This window comes from Phoxinus phoxinus (genome assembly GCF_949152265.1).
Source record: "Phoxinus phoxinus genome assembly, chromosome: 20".
In the NCBI taxonomy this organism is placed as follows: Eukaryota; Metazoa; Chordata; class Actinopteri; order Cypriniformes; family Leuciscidae; genus Phoxinus; species Phoxinus phoxinus.
Genome location: NC_136895.1, coordinates 20,171,209 through 20,190,267, shown reverse-complemented (window position 1 = coordinate 20,190,267; position 19,059 = coordinate 20,171,209). Strand labels below are relative to the sequence as shown.

The 19,059-nt window shown below is 38.0% G+C and overlaps 1 protein-coding gene across 1 annotated transcript in view; it reads left to right on the top strand.

The window, feature by feature from the left end:
* Positions 1-8,130: 8,130 nt before the first annotated feature.
* The window catches only part of mgat5 (alpha-1,6-mannosylglycoprotein 6-beta-N-acetylglucosaminyltransferase), a 65,282-nt gene continuing 54,353 nt past the window's right edge, over positions 8,131-19,059 (top strand). Inside the window, exons 1-2 of the mRNA XM_079593981.1 lie at positions 8,131-8,360; positions 16,187-16,609. Of these exons, the coding sequence (XP_079450107.1) occupies positions 16,369-16,609 (241 nt within the window). The 5' untranslated portion in view covers positions 8,131-8,360; positions 16,187-16,368. The remainder of the gene's footprint in view (positions 8,361-16,186; positions 16,610-19,059) is intronic.

Sequence of the window (19,059 nt, the reverse complement as noted above, 5' to 3'; positions counted from 1 at the left end):
TATTTCCTAATACATTATGGTTTGCCTTCTTGACAAATCATTATGTGAAAAAAAAATTATAATAAGGCGTTTTCTTTATTTTGTATACCATATTGTGATGGTTTTAATTTATCGAAGGGAACATTAAAGGGGTGGTAAAATGCCATTTTCACAAGATATAAAATAAATCTCTGATGTCCCCAGAGTGTGACTGTGTGTGTGTGAAATTTTAGCACAAAATACCCCACAGATATTTTTATATAGCATGTTAAAGTTGTCACTTTTTGAGGATTTGCAAAAACGCACCGTTTTTTGCCTGGCCCTTTAAATGCAAATGAGCTGCTGCAGAGGGCGGGGTATCAAGAGCTCACGTGTGTTAGCAGCCCAATATTAGCTGCCTGCACTCCCAGAGGCCGCACTTTCAGGGCCGCATTTCTAGGACCCTAGTTTTTTGTGACAGCGCCACCTACCGAGTCAGAGAACCGCAGTCCCAGGAATGCATTTCCAGGACCCTAGTTTTGGAGGACCGAAAAAAAGTGCCACCAAGGCAGTATTTCCACCCAGTTTTAACTACATTACAGTTTTTTTTAAAAGTTTTATTACACCCAAATACTACTTTATTTATTGCAATTAAACCTGGTTTCTAGGAATGTTGAGACATGATTGGGTCTAAGTAGCATAATATAATAACTCAAGTAAAATAAACAAGGAATCATGTTAAAGTCTTTTCAGTCACTATAGATCGACCACATTTTCAAGTAGGCTACAGAGGGAAGACAAGAAGGATGACTCTGGGGGTAGATTTAAGATTGCGTATATTTTACAAAATATACACAATTAAAATTAATTTATGATCAAAAGTCAATGGAGCGCTCAGCGCTGTGAAAAAGTGTCGGACCTCTGTGGGAGCTCGTTCTTGTCTGCGCTGTGATTGGTCAATCTACATTCTAGGGTGTGGCTTAGCCAAAGGCGAAATGCATGGCATGCCATGAACCTCGAGACAAGTGACAGTTAATTTTTCAAACTGAGGAGTCAATTCTTCCCGTCTCAGGTAAGTTAAGTTTTTACATTTTTGAAATACTTTTACTGAAATATTTAGTATTGCAGTTAATATTTCTATTGGTTAGAGTAGCCCTGGCCTTGTGTTAAATACTGATACTAGAAGCAAAATGGATAATATTTACCTCAGTTAAGCATCGCCTCCTGTGAAGGAACAGCGTCTCTAAAGCCTCCAGGCTGAGGGAGTTAAAACACTGCTGTGTAGCACTGACCGGCTTCGTCAGCCGTCGGTTCAGAAAGCCCTGTTAAATTGAATTTCCTCCGGTTTTTAAAAATTAGTCTCCCTTTATTTCCTTGTTAATGCTAATGAAATTGTCAATAACAATAAGTCAGCTGTGTTATAAGGAGACAAAGCTTCGAGACAGAAGCGTGAATTTTAAATTCAATGAAGCGCCATTTCTACTTCTAAATAGAACCATTTCTTTTTAGAGTAGGCTACTGCGCACTATAAATTTAATATTTAATATTTTTGTATTCTAAACTGCCTCATCAATCACTTTAATTCTAAAATGATTAGGCTACTCCAGGTGGCCATATAAATGTGTGCTGAGATACAATTTTCTGTTAGGTTTGACTTAGGTTTTAACTCTTCATCATGTTCCTCAAACCATCCTGAACTTTGGGTGCATTATCCTGCTGAAAGAGGCAACTTGACCATTGTCAAGTCAAGTCACCTTTATTTATATAGGCCTAGCGCTTTTTACAATACAGATTGTATCAAAGCAGCTTCACAGTGATAACATTAAAATAATAAAATAAAAAAAAACAATTGCATCATCGTCCACCTTAAGGCAGATCTATAATATTTTTGAATATTAAATGTCCCCAACTAAGCAAGCCAGAAGGCAAGGCAACAGTGGCAAGGAACCAAAACTCCATCAGGTGACAGAATGGAGAAAAAAACCTTGGGAGAACCCAGGCTCAGTCGGGGGCCAGTTCTCCTCTGGCCAACGAGCGAACAGTGTATGATTATGATTCAGGAGCATTACAGGTCAGAAGTCAGAATGAATCAGAGTGTTTGTCCAGTTCCGGTTGGTTGAAGTCGGAGTGGAGAGGAAAAGAGACTGGTTGACACTTCAGTTCAGCGGCGTCGTCGTGTCCTGGCGCTGGTCCGTCATCAGATCTGGATACGGCCTGGTTCCGGTGGACAGCGGTAAACCTCGGGATAGGCAGAGAGACTAATATTAGCGTAGACGCCATCCTTCTTATGATGTACCAAGTACATCAGGATTTACGGGAAGTGTTCCCGGTCCCGGCTGTTCTAAACTATGCAGCCTAACATTGAATTATAGAAGTCTATAATGTGTTATGTGTATGCTAGGCCGAAGAGATGTGTTTTTAGTCTATATTTGAACTGACAGAGTGTGTCTGCTTCCCGGACAATGTTAGGAAGACTGTTCCAAAGTTTTGGTGCTAAATAGGAAAAGGATCTACCGCCAGCAGTCGATTTTGATATTCTAGGTATGATTTACTGGCCGGAATTTTGAGATCGCAGTAGACGTGAAGGACTATAATGCGTTAAGAGCTCCCTCAAGTACTGCGGAGCTAAACCATTTAGTGCTTTGTAAGTGATCAGCAATATTTTAAAATTTATACGATGTTTAATAGGCAGTTAATGCAGTGTTGACAGAACTGGGCTAATATGGTCATACTTCCTGGTTCTGGTAAGAACTCGAGCTGCTGCGTTTTGGACCAGCTGTAGTTTGTTTATTAAGCGTGCAGGGCAACCACCCAGTAGAGCATTACAATAATCTAGCCTTGAGGTCATGAACGCATGAACTAATTGTTCTGCATTATTCATTGAGAGCATATGACGTAATTTAGATATATTTTTAAGATGGAAGAAAGCGGTTTTACAGATACTAGACACGTGACTTTCAAATAAAAGATTGTTATCAAAGAGCACGAAGGGGTGTACCTGGTCTACAACATTGTTTTGGGTTTCTCAGCAGAACATTGCCCAGAGCATTACACTCCCTCCACTGGCTTGGCTTGTTGTCGTTCCACAGCATTCTGGTGCCATCAATTCGCCTTTGGCTAAGCCACACCCTAGAATGTAGATTGACCAATTACAGCGCAGCCAAGAACGAGCTCCCGGCCACAGATGTCCGACACTTTTTCACAGCGCTCCATTGACTTTAACACCGGCGTCTCATATTTTTGGTCTCGGCAGGCTATTACCGTCTTAGTTATCAAAAATATGGTTAAACGTTGTGCCTGGGGCATTTGTAACACAGATACACGTTTGAGGTTGGAGGGGGCAGGGGGGTGTCCGTTTTTTTCCCTTTAGGATATGCGGTGGTTCATTTTTTGACTGTGACCATTATGCTTTTGCCTCTATTTGGATGCCTTGTTGTTCCTTGCGTTTCACCGTATGTCTTGAATATAGCCTTCGAACGCATACTGCAGCCACTTTTGCCTACTTCTATTGGACACTTTATTTATAAAAGTTTGATAAAATTTCAGCAGGAAGAGCTGTCACAGCATAAGCCATGTTGATACCAAACCAGAGTCCAGATGAAGTTGACGGACGTAGCAACAGTAACTAAGGGGGGCGGGGCTTAGCCAAAGGTGAATTCCCCAAGTAAATGGCGCACATGTACAGTATGCAATGCTAAATGTTTCCATGCCAAATGTGGCACTGTTATATAGGCAACATACTGCAAGTACTAATAAAACTCCTTGTTAATGTACAAGCCGAAGCCGTACAAGCCTGTGAGCCGAAAAAGAGAGCGAGAGAAACCCTTTATACCCTTTAATGAGGCCTTTGTGTCACTGAAAAAGGAAACGTGCGTGTGTTGATGATATAATGCGTGGATGTCTGTGTGTGTGGGAACACATCCCTGCATGCAACAAGCTTTTCCTTCCACTAAACCAAGCGTGAGCATGGCGAATGTTGTGTAAGAATCCTTTCCGCCACAAATGAAAGCAGAAACCGAACAGAAATCTGTGACGTGAAATATAATTCATACGAAAATCGCAAAGCGTCACCAATGGAATATGTCAAGTGCACGATTTATTTTTAGCAATTGTTCCTGAAATGTTAGCATGACACAGTACCTGAATATATTTATCTTTTAAAAAGGGTTGTTATGGGAACCAGTAAAACGGTTCCTAAAGATATCAATCAAATTTACCACGTTGCGCCTGACTTTCTTTATCACTTTTTTACGAGTTGCTTAATAAATATTCAAGGATGTGTTTGCAACCCCAGAGAAATGAAAAATCACAAATAACATTTCTTTAATATCTCAGTAGTTAGCCTAAGTGCTAGTCCAATACTTTCACATACACGGGAAATCATTACTGTTTGCATCATTATTTCAATGTTTGTAGAAGGTCTATAATACTCTCTTTCTTCCTTTCTTTCACCTTCTCCACATACTTTGCTTCGCCATTTGCTTTTCCTTTCTTCATCTTTTTCTTTGTTCATCTATTAAAAGAAAGATTCAAACAAAGCTTTAATCCACACATCCATGCAGAGGCTGCAGAATTTGAATGGAAAAACATAAAATTAAGATGACCTAAGATAAATTATAATGACTTTCATATAAAGATAATAAAGCTGCAGTCGGCAGGTCTGGCAGATTGAGTGGACTTAGCCAAAGTTTTGAATGTTTACAACTCTCGTGCCCCTCCCCCACTAGGATGTCTCTTCAGCATCGATCAACACCATGGAGTACTTACCATGTTTTCTTTTCCTTGGTTGTTTTGGACAAACGTTACTTTAGATTTTCTCTCCGCCATCACGCTTCGCACAATCCAACACACCTGCGAACTTCAGGCGTGTGCATGTGGTAACGTGCGCGAGGGGGGAGGGGGGATCTGTGGCGTGTGCACGAACTGTGATTGACAGTCATATCTCACACCCCCCTGTGCTGACTGGACCAGAAGAACCGGGAGCGGTGGATTTTTGCAAAACAAATAACACGCTCCAGGTGGAGGTAGAAGCGCAGGTTTTTTCTAAAACTGGCTGATTTCTGTTGTTCTGTCGGAGCATAGCTTCGGTTTCAGTGAATATGATAAAAAAAATCTTGCCGACGGCAGCTTTAATATGCGAGTAGCCTACTTCATTTATTTGTGTTCTGAAGATACATAAGTTTTACGGGTTTGAAATAACAATGGTGACTGATTTTTATTTTGAACTGGTGTTGGTTTATTTTTAACTGGGATTGGTTATATATGACGTCATTATGGAAGGGAGCAAATTGGTAGAGAGAGAAAAAACACAGCATTTTATTATGTGTGTGGTGCTTAACCAGCATCAGCTTTGTAATTATTAGAACCTCATTGTGTAAGAATAGAAACATGAGGGGAACGGAATCCGACGGCAAACAATCCAGCTGTTGGAATCCGTTCCCCCACTCCCATGATGAGAGATGTTAATGTAGTGGCTTAAAAGAGACTGCTTCTATTCTGTGTATTGATGGAGCTCAACCAGCATTGGTTTAAAAAATTATTTTTTGCCGTTTTCGCCTTTCATAATGACAGGTTGATGAGAGAGAGAGAGAGAGAGAGAGAGAGAGACCGAGAGAGAGACCGGGACACCGGGACCGGGTCAGGAAAAGTCAGCGAGACGGGACTTGAACTCGGGTCTTCCAAAGCACAATAGCACAACATGTCAGCTCGATGCCCACAAGGCTATCTGTCACGGTTTGGGTTTTGTTTCTTGTTCTTGTCTGTCATGTGATCCCCTGTTCTAGTCATGTGATCCTGTCATGTGTTCCCTTGTCTGTTGTGTCAAGTTGTCATTGGTTCATTGTTTAATTGGTCACAGGTGTCCCTTGTCTAGTCGTTAGTCTTGTGTATTTAAGCCCTCATGTTTACCCTGTGTCTTTGTCAAGTATTGAATGTTTCTTGTCGATGTTCTAGTTTCAGCCTTTGTTTTATGTTTGATCACGTCAATGTTTTGTTAATTAAAGTTGCGTTTGAGTTCTTAAAGCCAGCTTGCCTCCAGTGATTCGTTACAATATCTGCACTAGCAAAGCCAGCATCAGTTTTGTGAACATTAGAACCTCATTGTGTAACAAACATGGGGTGAACAGAATCCACTCTTCTGGGAACAAAAACACGAATGACATCTCTTTAATATCTCAATTGCTTCTCATCGATCACAATGAGATTAAATTGAGAGCAAATGGAGATTTTTACTTGCAGTAAATACTGCTTTTTAGATGTTTCTTCTTTCTTCTTCGAATCCCACATGCATTTCAGAAGACATCTCAACAATGTCTCAAACTGTGCTCATATTTCTTTCTAAAAGAGCAACCTTAGAGCAATACGATGCTCCTTAGAGAGCATCAGGAAGAGAGATCGACTTACAGTACATAAAAGTGTCAATTACATGAAATTTTTAGCTCTAAATTGTGAATCAAATTAAATAGTAAACAGCCAATTTGGTGTTAAATTTTGGCCATGGTCCTCACAAAATGAAGATGTTTAGACTTTAAAATGACCCTCAGGAAAATATTAGCATTTTTATGAGACCTCTTACCATGCAAAAGTGCAAGTATGCACAATCTGCTTGATTTGGAGACTCGCCCAAGTGTTCACGGTCCATTTCCATAGCAACAAACCCATCAAAAAAAGTAGAACTGGTTCCTTCATTCCTTACTGGGAAGCTATAAATCTTATCTGAAACACACACCCAGTCACACCCTTTGAAGACATGCACATGTATCATTACACATAGAAACTAGTAAATATACAGGAGGATCATTTTACTATGTGAGTTCAGTGGCCATTTCCAGCCATTTTACATATCTGTACTGAAATTGTTTAGAGAACATTATATACCTTGTGCAAACTTGTTAAAAAAATGGATCCATTTATTGAGGATTTGTAACACCCTCTAAGTGTACTGCGCACAGAATGGTGGAATGTCCGGGGAATAGAGCTATCATTTTCAGTGAAATGTGTAATTATGCTTCTGCAGAACTTGTCAAGACCATCACCTGATTTCTTTCTTTAAGAAATCAGCCAGGTGGGTAACAGTTTTAAAGAAAAATGTTCTCTCATAATATTGAATAGTTTCGAAAGATTGATTTTAATCATTCAATTTGGAAATCAATGACAATCCAAAACAGCTTTTGAAATAGTCCATTGAACGTCCAATAGATGGCAGAATACACCAACACTTTGTAGCCTGTTCTAGCCCACATGTTTATTTAATCTAAATGATCATTCTTACCCTCACGTGATATAAGCCCTTATGACTTTTGTTGTAGTCATTTAATTAGCCTACATTTATTTGGTTTTATATTTTTGTTAAAATGTTATGATATTATTTGTTTATGTTTTGTTTTAATATAATCTGTTAATTAAAATAAGAAAATATATATTTAAAAAAATGATACGTCATAAAGGCCGTGGAAATGGATTGAATAGCTTACAATTATGTCGGGAGATATGGAGTGGGTCTGAGACGATTTTATTTATTTATTTATTTTTGGTGAAATGAAGTGCGTAACAAAACAAAACACAAGCACTAGCCTACCATGCTTCTACACAACTTTCTTTATTTTGTGGAATGCATGTAGAATGCCTTTTTACGACATTAAATGCACTGAAGATGTCAAGTCTATTCTAAGGTCACAAAATCATCATAAAAGTAGGCTAGTCCATATTAGCCTATACTATATTTTAAGACATCAACGCTTTGTGAGAAGAACGGACCGGTTTTGATAATCTTCCTCTGAAGTACGCGGTTGACCGTTAACTTGAAACCGGACTATAGTGAGTTGAATTTGAGAACCGGATCAGTTAGGCAAAAAATAGTTCACCTTAAAGGAGCGATTCATCTCTCTTGTAAACCCTGACATATGGTTTCGGAAAAATCGATTTTGTTCAAAAAGATCGATAGGCCTATAAAGTTTGGAAACATGTGCACATGCGCCTACTACTTTAATTATGATACTTGTATTGTGAATTTATGCATTGATTTATTTTTCAGCCTCGTTATCGGATGGAAAATACAACACTGTAGTCTTGTTTTGTGAGATTAATTCGTTTTTAAGTTATTTGAAATCAATAATGAGATATGAAAAAAAAAAAACATGTTGCCTAGTAGGCCAATGCTCTACAAAGTTAGGGATCCCTAGAAAGCTCGTGTTTTTTTTTTTTTTACGTTTTCAACCCCGTAGGTAAAATCGCCACGCTCCCTGCGGTCTCGACGCTCTTTGTGTTGAATGTGATCAGACAGCGAAACGAAACACACAGACCGTTGTCAGGTGCCTGGAACCACACCGACGCCGATCACAGAGCAAACACCGGCTTTTCTACAGCCTTTAACATCCATATCATAACCTTAAATATTTAATCAGGTGAGTGTTTGCTTGGGTTGTCTTCTAAACGCGTATGAAATGAAAGCGGGGCGCGTTTGGTGCGCTGCAGTCCACTGCGGAACACGCGCATATGTGTGATACGTCTTTATTTGTGTTATTTATACACTCAAATCTATCGATCACAAATACATTAGGTGTTTTATCAGTGATTTGATCATACACTTACAAATAACCCTTACAGGAACACAATGTGGCTTTTCTGTCGTAAAGTGATGGTACCATCGTACTTGGATGGATGTATAGCCTATGGCATTGGAATTCATGTGCCATATTGACATTGTACTTCAAGGTATTTCCGAGAATACTATGGTAGCCTACTACAATGGTACATGTTGAAAAGACGTGATAGTTCCATGATACCACGTCCAAACAATCATGGTAGGCTACTTTTTCAGTATTCTTATACGTATGTAGGCTAGTGTTCGTGTATATGGTACATTGCATTAGAATACAATGGTACATTGATACGCACTTTGTAGGCCTACTTTTGTTGTGAATGGACACTTACAAAAAAAAGGTACAACCTGCTTATCAGTATATGTACACATACAACAAACAACTATAGCATTTTTACATGTTATTAGTATATAATAAAACTCCCAAGTATGTAAATAGGCCACTATGGTATTTGAATATGATAATAATGTAGTTACAATGGTTGAAAATTAAGTTCATGGTTCAAGCATAGTAATTCTTTAAAATTGTATTATGGGATAACCTGAGGTTAAGTGTCTTGCTCAAGGGTAAAGTGGTGATCGGATCAACCTTATGGGGTTCAAAACCTAAACCTTTGGATTGCCAGCCTAGGCCTTTAGCAATTAAGCTTTATTAAGTTTGGTCTGCTATTGATATAGTTATTCAAAATGGTTTAATTGTAATTCTGGAGTCGTTTGGTGTAGTGGTTAAAAAGCTGAGGTGGCAAACAGGTTTTAGGGTTGAGTCAAGCACCAAATCATAAAGCATATACCACAGAGCGTAATGTAGGCTAGTACAGAGGTTTTTGATATGCCATTGTCAGTTATGAAGAATAAATGCCAGTTCTGCATCTTATATTACTGTCTTTCCCTTGGTTTCACAGAACACACTACAATTCAATAATGTGTGCAGTGTTTGTTTTATAACTGATGTTTAGTCTTCTGTCCCACCACACAGAAAGACAGTAATCTGGTGTATTTCCAACAATGTCAGCCTATGTTTAATCACTTCAAAGTCACAGTTGTGCACTTACCCCATCAATTTCCATTGTAGGTGCGTACTTGTCGATCATTTTTATGGTTGTTGAGATTTAGAACTCGGATTCAGTTCTTGGCTATTAATTATACTGTATTATCCATGTCCATAGTGGCATGAAATGTGATACTTGACCAAGTTTAATGCCTGAGGTTAAGGATTTGTTCAACTCCGCAGCCTTAATTGTGTGCGATAGACATTTGCTATAATAGCAATTACTAAATGAGTTGACCTCACGGGTTGGAGAAACACTGAGGTAACTGGCACAATGTCCATGTTGTATCAGGCCCAGAAATGTTCTTAAAAAAGTGATTTATTGCTGTACATAACTTCCGTTTCTTGGACTGAGCTTAATCTTGCATGTGATGGCCTGTAAATAGACAGTCCGGACAGTATCTATAATCCGTTGACCTTGGCCATTCATTTCAAGTCAATATTTGCCCCCGTCTCGACTGCGCGGGCTACTTTTTTTCCCCGCCCTCTTTGCTGTATTTCACAATTAATTCTTTATGTTCAAACCTCTTAAACCTGTATAAGAGAAGCTTTATGCGGGCTGATGTGTGGGTTGTACTGGGTGTTAACAAAATAAATGGCGACTGATTTCCGGGTATGAGGAGATCGACTGTTTCACCAGTTTAGGGGGTTTGATGTGTTTTAAGTTGGGGAAATGACATGCCATCCAATCAGAATGAGCCACATCACCTAGTTATTATGTTGTGTTCCTGGTTTTTCACCACAGGCATTTACAAGACAGAAGACACTGCCAGATGGCCATGGTTTTAGTTGACATTTATTAACATTGTCTAGAAAACCTGATCAACAGCAAAAACAATAAAACACCACTTACATTTTCTACAGAACCTGTTTTCCCTTGGTAGATTTCAAACTACCGGTACATGTACCCAAAATGCATTGCTTTGGCAGTTACATTGGAAAGCCAGTATAGCTTTCTCTTAAAAAACGCGTAATCTTTAGTTCTGTAAGGGCAGACTTCTGAACCGATGTTTCTGACACTAACCGTTTTTTCCCCGTTTTTTTTAGTAACGAACAAAACGTATTTCAAATTCAGAAAAAATTTCTTCGAGAATTATTCTGACAGAAGGGCCGCTCATTGGGATCAACTTTGGCTGTGTTTGGCTGTCAAAAATCAGTTGCAACACTGTAAAAAAAGATTAGTTGACTCAACTTAACTAAGTCAAGTCATCTTGTTGCTTTGACTGAGTTAATTTGAGTCAACTTATAGTGTCAAGTTTATGCATCAATTCGTGTTTTGAAGTGTAATAAACTTGACACTATAAGTTGACTCAAATTAACTCAGTCAAAGCAACAAGATGACTTGACTTAGTTAAGTTGAGTCAACTAATCTTTTTTTTTACAGTGAATGTTCTGACTGAAGCTCCTTTAAAAACATCCTGATTGCATAAAGCCTGTGTTCTGTAGTTTGATGTTTTTCCAGGATGTTATCCGTGCCTTGGCGCCACATTACAGTAACATCTAAATTCTAAAATCCTAAATTATATGTTTAGTAACCAATGGTGATTTCAGTTAGTAAACTTGTCAGATCTTCTTAACTTGAAAGCCAAGTGTCGTTTTCATTCTTGTGTATTTAGTTGGGACATTTTTATTCTAAAGAGCATGTGATTGGACAAAAAGCTGTGTAGTGCAGGATGATGTCATCAATACTTTTGTTTCATTTTCCCAGAAGAGAAAGACTGTACATTTTGAGTTGGGAGTGGACATTTCTATTCTAAAGAGCATTTGAGATTGTCAAAAAGCTGTAGTGCAGGATGATGTCTTCTTTTAATATTTTAATTTCATTTTCCATGCTTTGGAAATGGCTTATTATCAACAGCGTGGTTGTATACAAAATCCGTGGCTGGATGAACCTGTTCGTGTTGTTGTTTTTCCAAGAAAACAAACTTTACTTCCATGAAAACCTGAAGATCAACACAAAGAGCAGTGTAGTAAATAAATAAATAAATAAATAAATTTTTTGGCTGCCTCATCATTATGTACTTTAAATACACTACTTGTGAACTAAGGTTAGGCCTATATTGCAATCCTAAATCAACAAATCCTGAGATGTTAACGACACTAAATTGAATTATACTCGCCTCCTTGTGATGTTTAAGCACAAACACAAGTGTAATTAGTTTTGTTGCCCGACACTGTGTTAACATTCACAGATGGTATCATGTATATGTATTATAGCAATGTTTATTCAGTAAACATGCGAGATTCCATGTAGTCGGTCATCAAATTAAAATGAGTTAACCAGAATACAAATAAAAATTTATAGTGCATAGTAATTTCATTAGAAAGAACAGTGAGTTACTTGTGATGTTTAAGTGCAACCTGAGTGTATATCTATATTTGGCACAACACTGTACTAACATTGATTACTTTAACAGATAATATTTAGTTGCCAATATTTACTTGATCCGGAGTTGAAAGGAATCCTTAGAGCTGGATGTAGTAATTACATTGAATATTTCTCAGCAGTCCGTGTGCTCAAATTAAGATGACTGTGTACAAACAGTAATTTTATTATAGAATTTCATTAAGAAGATGGCAAAGTTTTAGTAGTTTGAGTCGCTATAACACCTTGCATGTGCAAATGTTATCAGGACTTATTTGCAACTACTAAAGTACTTAAGTATCAGTTCTTGGAAACAATTTTACATAATTTTATCTTAGCATTTCATTAAGATGTGGGCAAAGTTTTAGTAGTCCGAGTAGCAATGACACCTATCATGTGCAAATTTGAATCAGGACTAATTTGCAGCGTATTCAAAGTATGGGGTTTGTGGATAGAGATGCCTTGTATGACAAAGAGAATGTATGTTGGTTTGTCTGTGTTATGTACATTTAAAACAATAAAAACACTTTGAAATAGAAAATAGGACTAATTTGCAGCTACTAAAGTACTTTACTTGAAGTACTTTAAAGTTCTTGAGTGTGTTGAACGCTCAAGTTGGCTGAACTTAAATTCGAATGGTTGATGTTCTCAGTACTGTTCAATAACCTCTTTGGCCGACTACTGTTCAAAACATTACTGCCTATTGTAAATTATTCATAGGCATTTTCCATAGCTGTCCTATGGTTACGTAAGTTTTCCGAGGCAAAAGGCACTTCTCCGTGAACGCTGTTCCACTCTATTTCAGGCACTTGCACCCTGCAGGCCAGGGTTCCTCTGAAGCCCTGAAGTTGGAGTTTTCAGGGCAGCATTTTTAACACTGGAGAAAAATGACGTATCAGTCTTGATGCAAGATGCCTGGAACTCCAAAGAAAGAGGATGCGGATTTGTGGAGGTCCTGACAACGTCGTAATTCCAAGAAGCAACAAATAGATAATTTACTTAATAGGCAAAATTATTCAATTCAAAGTCTGATGAAGAATCAACTAAAAAACCTAAAATTCGGCCTTGTGTTTGCCGATGCGTTTTGTTATGTAGATTAATTAGCCCGATAGTTATGTCTCCATCCAAAAGGTGCTGTCATTTTTGTAATTAGTTTTAATATAATCATGATGTAATTGAGAAATTCTTTTAGAGGCATTTAGGCCCAGATAGGCTTCTGCTTATTATAAGATAGCACTGTATAAGATAACAAACCATGTTTGCTTATCTCCAGGTAGTGTACAAAGGTCAAAAGTGTTTTCAATATTATCTTCTCCTCTCAGGAAGATTTTTTTTTTTTTCAAAAAGAATATTTGCATGCTTTTAATTACAAATACATCAGTATAATATAATACATCATAATTATATTTAAAAATATAGTAATATTACACATTATCCTGGTAAAAACAACCATGTAGTTGATGCATGAACAGCAGAGTTTGCTCCTTGACACTTTAGCCTGAACTAAGACTGAATTATAGATTATAATTATAAAAAATAAAGTAGAAAAAAAGTTTATTTTTTGGGTGTAAAACTACTTGAGAGAGTAAATAATGACAATTTTCATTTTTTGGGGAAAACCCCTTTAATGTTAATAAAACAACAACAAAAACACAGAAAATCACTCACTGCTCTTGATTGAGAACTTTAATAGTAGCTTTAATAAGAACCAATGTATAATTTATACAGTAAAGTCTATGTAGTGGTTAAAAAATTCGTTCTTGAATGCTATTGTAAATACACCTGTAGCTGAACAAATAAAGCACTGTTTATTTAAATGGTATATTATGCTGTGTATTTGTAATGTGTATATGTTCTTTTTTTTTTTTAAATAAAAAGTATTAATTTTTTTATCTTCAACACTTTGGCCTAAATATCTGCCATTCTTTTTTTTTATTTTACATTTTGTTACATTGTAAGCCTTTGCTTTTAAAATAGGGACATTAGTTTGACTGTAATGCTCAGTCACTTGCACAATAGTAAAACTAACACGCAAAGAAGAATCTTGATAAAGTCGTGAATTGTGATTTTCTTGAAAAAAAATTGTGATATGATATTTTTGCCATATCACCCACCCCACCTACTCTTAATACCAATAGAAGGGTGTATCTTTCTTAAACATAATTTTAGCAGCAAATGATGTAATGTATCATTTTTCTAGTTATTGTTTGGTAATTATTAAATGTGATGCGATATATGGGTATTTATGTGTTTTGCCTTGAGGGTTGTATCCACCCCTGCTACACACCAGTATCAGATTTAGAAAGATTTGTTACCTTATGGAAAATAGGTCTTGACCTGGTGTCTTTGTGGTCATGCTTTTGCTCTTTGTTGATTTTTGCTAAATGTACAGTACATTGGGGAGAGAGTGTGTGGGAGGTTGCATGTGGGTTGTTGGCATGACATGGCATCCAACATAAAGAAAAGGCAGTTGTGGTCAGGGAAGGATTTTACCGTGTGTGTGTGTGTGTGTGTGTGTGTGTGTGTGTGTGTGTGTGTGTGTGTGTGTGTGTGTGTGTGTGTGTGCATACTTGAACTCTGTCACCATCTTTAATACAAAAATTTTCATAGTATTAAAAGATAAACTTCAAAGTCTGTCTCTTTTTGTTGTATTTTATGACCGCATTATGAAACTTCCCATTGCTCCCTTATCTTTTTGTGGTTTATTAGACACTTCGACCACTTGTGAATAATTGATTTTTTTGAGGAGTTGTGCCTTTAAAGCGAAATATGCGTGTTATTCTCTTTCGGCAAACTCTTGAGTTGTGAACAGTACCTTGCTATGACAGTTCTTAAAGATTTATAGTTCTGTCGACAACATTTTTGCGTAGACACAATTTTCACGTAGAAACTGCAAGCAAATGTCAGAATAAAATGGAATCAAATGGGATTTTTTTAAATGGTAAAAACTGAAATAGTATTGTCTAGTTGTGTGTATATTCCCGATTTGTTTTTTTTCCAGTGTTAACAAACAATGTCAATAACATTTGTACATAAGTTATGTAAATTTGACTCCTATTGGATTGAAAAGAACAAAAAAACACATTGCTCATCAGAATGTGGATATGCAGAATGAATAGTTTGATTGGGTGTGCATTACAGTTATTAATAATAAGTGTGTCACGCCTTGACATTGAGTGGCTTGTTACTTTAACTTAGAACATATCTACGGTTGCTTATAGTAGGTCTGAAAGAAGAGTGAAGTGATTGGGCAACATTTCTAAAACTGGTTCAGATGGTGTGTATTCAGCCTTTGTGCCCGCATTATGTCAGTGGCATACCCTTCTGCTGACTATATTTAAATCTAGCCTCGCATGCAAACACAAGTAGTTTTGTGTTCATAAAATAACTATTCGTCTTTCATTCCCTGGAAGCCTTTCAGGCGAGGTTTACTTGAACATTTTCATCCTTTGCTTTGACTCGATCCTCTCATTGAAATGCCACCGCACGGTCTGTTACGTCTGTTGAAACAGTCTCCGCTTAATCCCACAACAATGTGATACACTAGAGACCGTATTGTGAGCCTGGTCATCCATTATGATGTCACAGTTGTAGTCACATTGCCTGGCAGCACAGGTGAAACAAAATAGTTTCCTTTGCATGCTGTTGCTACAGTTATCTGGATTGTTTCTACTTTTCATTTGAGTGGCTCTCTGCTTGCTAGGGACATTTCTTGGGTCATTTGAAAGGTTGCTAGGGTCATCTTGGTCATTTCTTGGGTCATTTGAGTGGTCGCTAGGGTCATCCTGGTAATTTCTTGGGTCATATGAGTGGTTGCTAGGGTCATCTTGGTCATTTATTGGGTCTCTGGGTGGTTGTTGGGATCATCGGGGTCATCAGACTGCTTGTTAGTTTTGGATGGTTATTAGGGTCTTCTGCGTGTTTCCTAGGGTCACTTCTTTTGTCGAGTCTTTTGGGTGGTCACTCAGACTTTTTGAGTGGTTTATTTAGGTCTTCTGTATTATTGCTTAGGGTCTTTTGGGTAGTTTCTTACTGGCCAAGTCAAGTCAACCTCCAAGTATCTATGTAGTTTTTAGATACTACTCTTCTTTGGAATTTTTATTGTCCGGCACTTCAAAAACTTTACTACAAAAATCCAAATTGTTGTTGCTTTTTTGGTAAAAACCTTGCCTTTATACTAATTTTGACTTCTTGTTGTTGTTGTTTTTTCCCCTAGTGTCTTCATTGCGATGGAGCTTCCGGTGGGCGTGTCTCTGGTGTTATTGACAGCTTGAGCTAAAAGGAATGGACTGCAGTGAGGAAAAAAAAGACTAGAGACCACGCCCCCCTGAGCATCATGAGGCTCAACTCATCCTGATTTGCACACACACTCCACACACTCAAACGAACTTCCTCGCCATGGGCTCTGTGTACTTGTGGAAGCTGTCCTCCCAAAAGCTGGGATTCTTCCTTGTGAGTTTTGGTTTTATTTGGGGGATGATGCTGCTTCATTTCACAATCCAGCAGAGGGCGACGCACGAAAGCAGCGTGCAGCTACGCATGCAGATATTGGATCTCAGCAAGCGATATATCAAAGCCCTCGCTGAGGAGAACCAGAGCGTGATGGATGGACCCTACGTAGGCACCATGACGGCATACGGTGAGTCTTTAACTGTATCCGAAATTGCATTCAGTCTAGTTAGTTTCGTATTTGACATCTCATCGTTCGTATTGCTCTTTGTTTGGGAATGTCAAAGATCTTAATTTCTAGGCACAACCGACGAAGCCACTGGTGCATCCAGTTAACCAGAATACATCTTCTAGAACATTCTACTATAACCTGTATAACTAAGAATTGTAATCGCAAGATTGCGATATTCGCAATAAAAAAATAAAAAAATCATCCATTCTCATCCATTCTTGATGTATTGATGTAAGTTTTGACCACAAAATTTCATAGTTGACTAGGGATGGGAATTGATAAGATTTTAACAATATCAATGCCACTGACGATTCTGCTTATTGATCCGATTCTTTAACGATTCTCTTATTGATTCCTGATAGCACTGTGTGAAAAAAACAGTAGTCATGCTTTTTCGGCAAAAAAAACGAGTGTTTTTTTGTTGTTTTAAAGCTTACACTTGAGTAAGCAAACTGTACTTTTTATGTAATAAATGGAGCCTTATTGTGTTACCGATTAGTTTTACACCGATTCAGACGTCTCGTGAGTTCAGTGTTGGAAAGATCAGTTGTGTTAAAGGGGTGGTAAAATGCCATTTTCACAAGATGTAAAATAAATTTCTGATGTCCCCAGAAGTGTGTATGTGAAGTTTTAGCACAAAATACCCCACAGATATTTTTATATAGCATGTTAAAGTTGTCACTTTTTGAGGATTTGCAAAAACGCACCGTTTTGTGTCTGGCCCTTTAAATGCAAATGAGCTGCTGCAGAGGGCGGGGTTTCAAGAGCTCATGTGTGTGTTAGCAGCTGCTATTACCTCATGCAGACACACTAAAATGACAGAAACTGTTCTGTCTTTAATGTCAAAACGGAGTCAGACAAAGATGGAGAGACAACATGTAGAAGCAACAGGACGTCTCTGAAAGGTTAGTGGATGAATTTATGTTGCTGATGTGGCGTTTACTATCTTCAATTAGCATATTCTGTCATGGTAATCTATAAATCGCTCGTATAGGAACTGTTGTGAGATGCACACAGAGTGACTTTCTATTGCATGTGAAAAGATGGATGCTAAAGTTTGAGCTGACTCACTTCTATGACAAAATACTATACAAATATTACAAATACAAATATTTGACTTGTTCCCTCAACTGCGTGTTCCCGGGGGCGGGGTTTATGTACATTTTAGACTTGCTGATGTCACTAAACCCGGAGGAATGTCGTGTAGTCTCTACCAGCCGTTTGTTGTAGTCCTTAAAAAAACGATTTCTTTAAAAGCAAATATCTCCCTTTGCTTTGAACTTTGAGCGTTGTAACTTTGCAGATGTTGTTTATGCTCAAACAGCAACATTACACACTAACTAAAGTTGGAAAAGTGAAATCATACTTTACCACCCCTTTAATCATTCATTAAAATGAATCGGTTCAAAGGAGTCATTAGTTTCACGAATTGGGCGTGTCATTATCGGACATGTACGCGTTATGTGATTATCACGGCAGTTAGGACACATCTCACAAGATTTGTGTCAACACAGAAAACATTTCATCACTGGATACGTTTTTTCATTTATTTAGAGTGTGGTGTATGTCAGCTGAATGTGCGGAACGCTTTTCAGAGAAGATAAGGCAACATATTTCGTATATTAACACGCAGTGGTAATTCAGGAAAAAAAAAAATCTCAGAATGCTCCACGTGAAACTTTGGTCTTTGGATATGTGCGAGGGAGCCGTGATGATGCACAGATTTGACGTCATGATGCACAGATGCGTTGGACGCCGTGCTATGGTGCCCGATAAAGGACAAAAGGGACAGTTGTGAGTTCACGGTCTGTATATAACGTTACTATGGCTGGGACTCGGGAGCAGGAGCATCGATAAGAGGACTCAATAACGTCGAGAGCATACAATATCGATGGTTCATACAACTTAGAACCAGTTTTCGAGTGGAACCGGTTTTCAATTCCCATCCCTAATAGTTGACGTCTCACATTCATATTTCTGTCTTGTTAATTTGGAAACTTTGAAGATCTTCATCGTCAGTCTCAACCGCTGAAGCCACCTGGATGAGCTGTGAACATTTTGAGTTACAGAAGTAAATCTACTTGACCTACCTCTACTATGACGTTCTATTATGACCTGGATAACTGAGAATTGCAATCGTACGATTAATTTCTTAGTTGACATCTCATCACCGGTATTTCTCATTTTTTTGTTTGGGAACGTTGAAGATCTTGTTGGTCAGTCGCAACCGATGAAGCTACTTTCATTTACCGCTTGCAGTAGAAGTTCAGAATGTTGTCATCTCATATGCAGCTCCGTGAGAAACCTTCATTTGAATTCGTTTGAAGTTGGTGTGAGGAATAGAGAGCTGTACTATGAGGAAAAGCTACTGGAGATGGGAAAACTGCAGTTTTGGCAAAACTGATTTG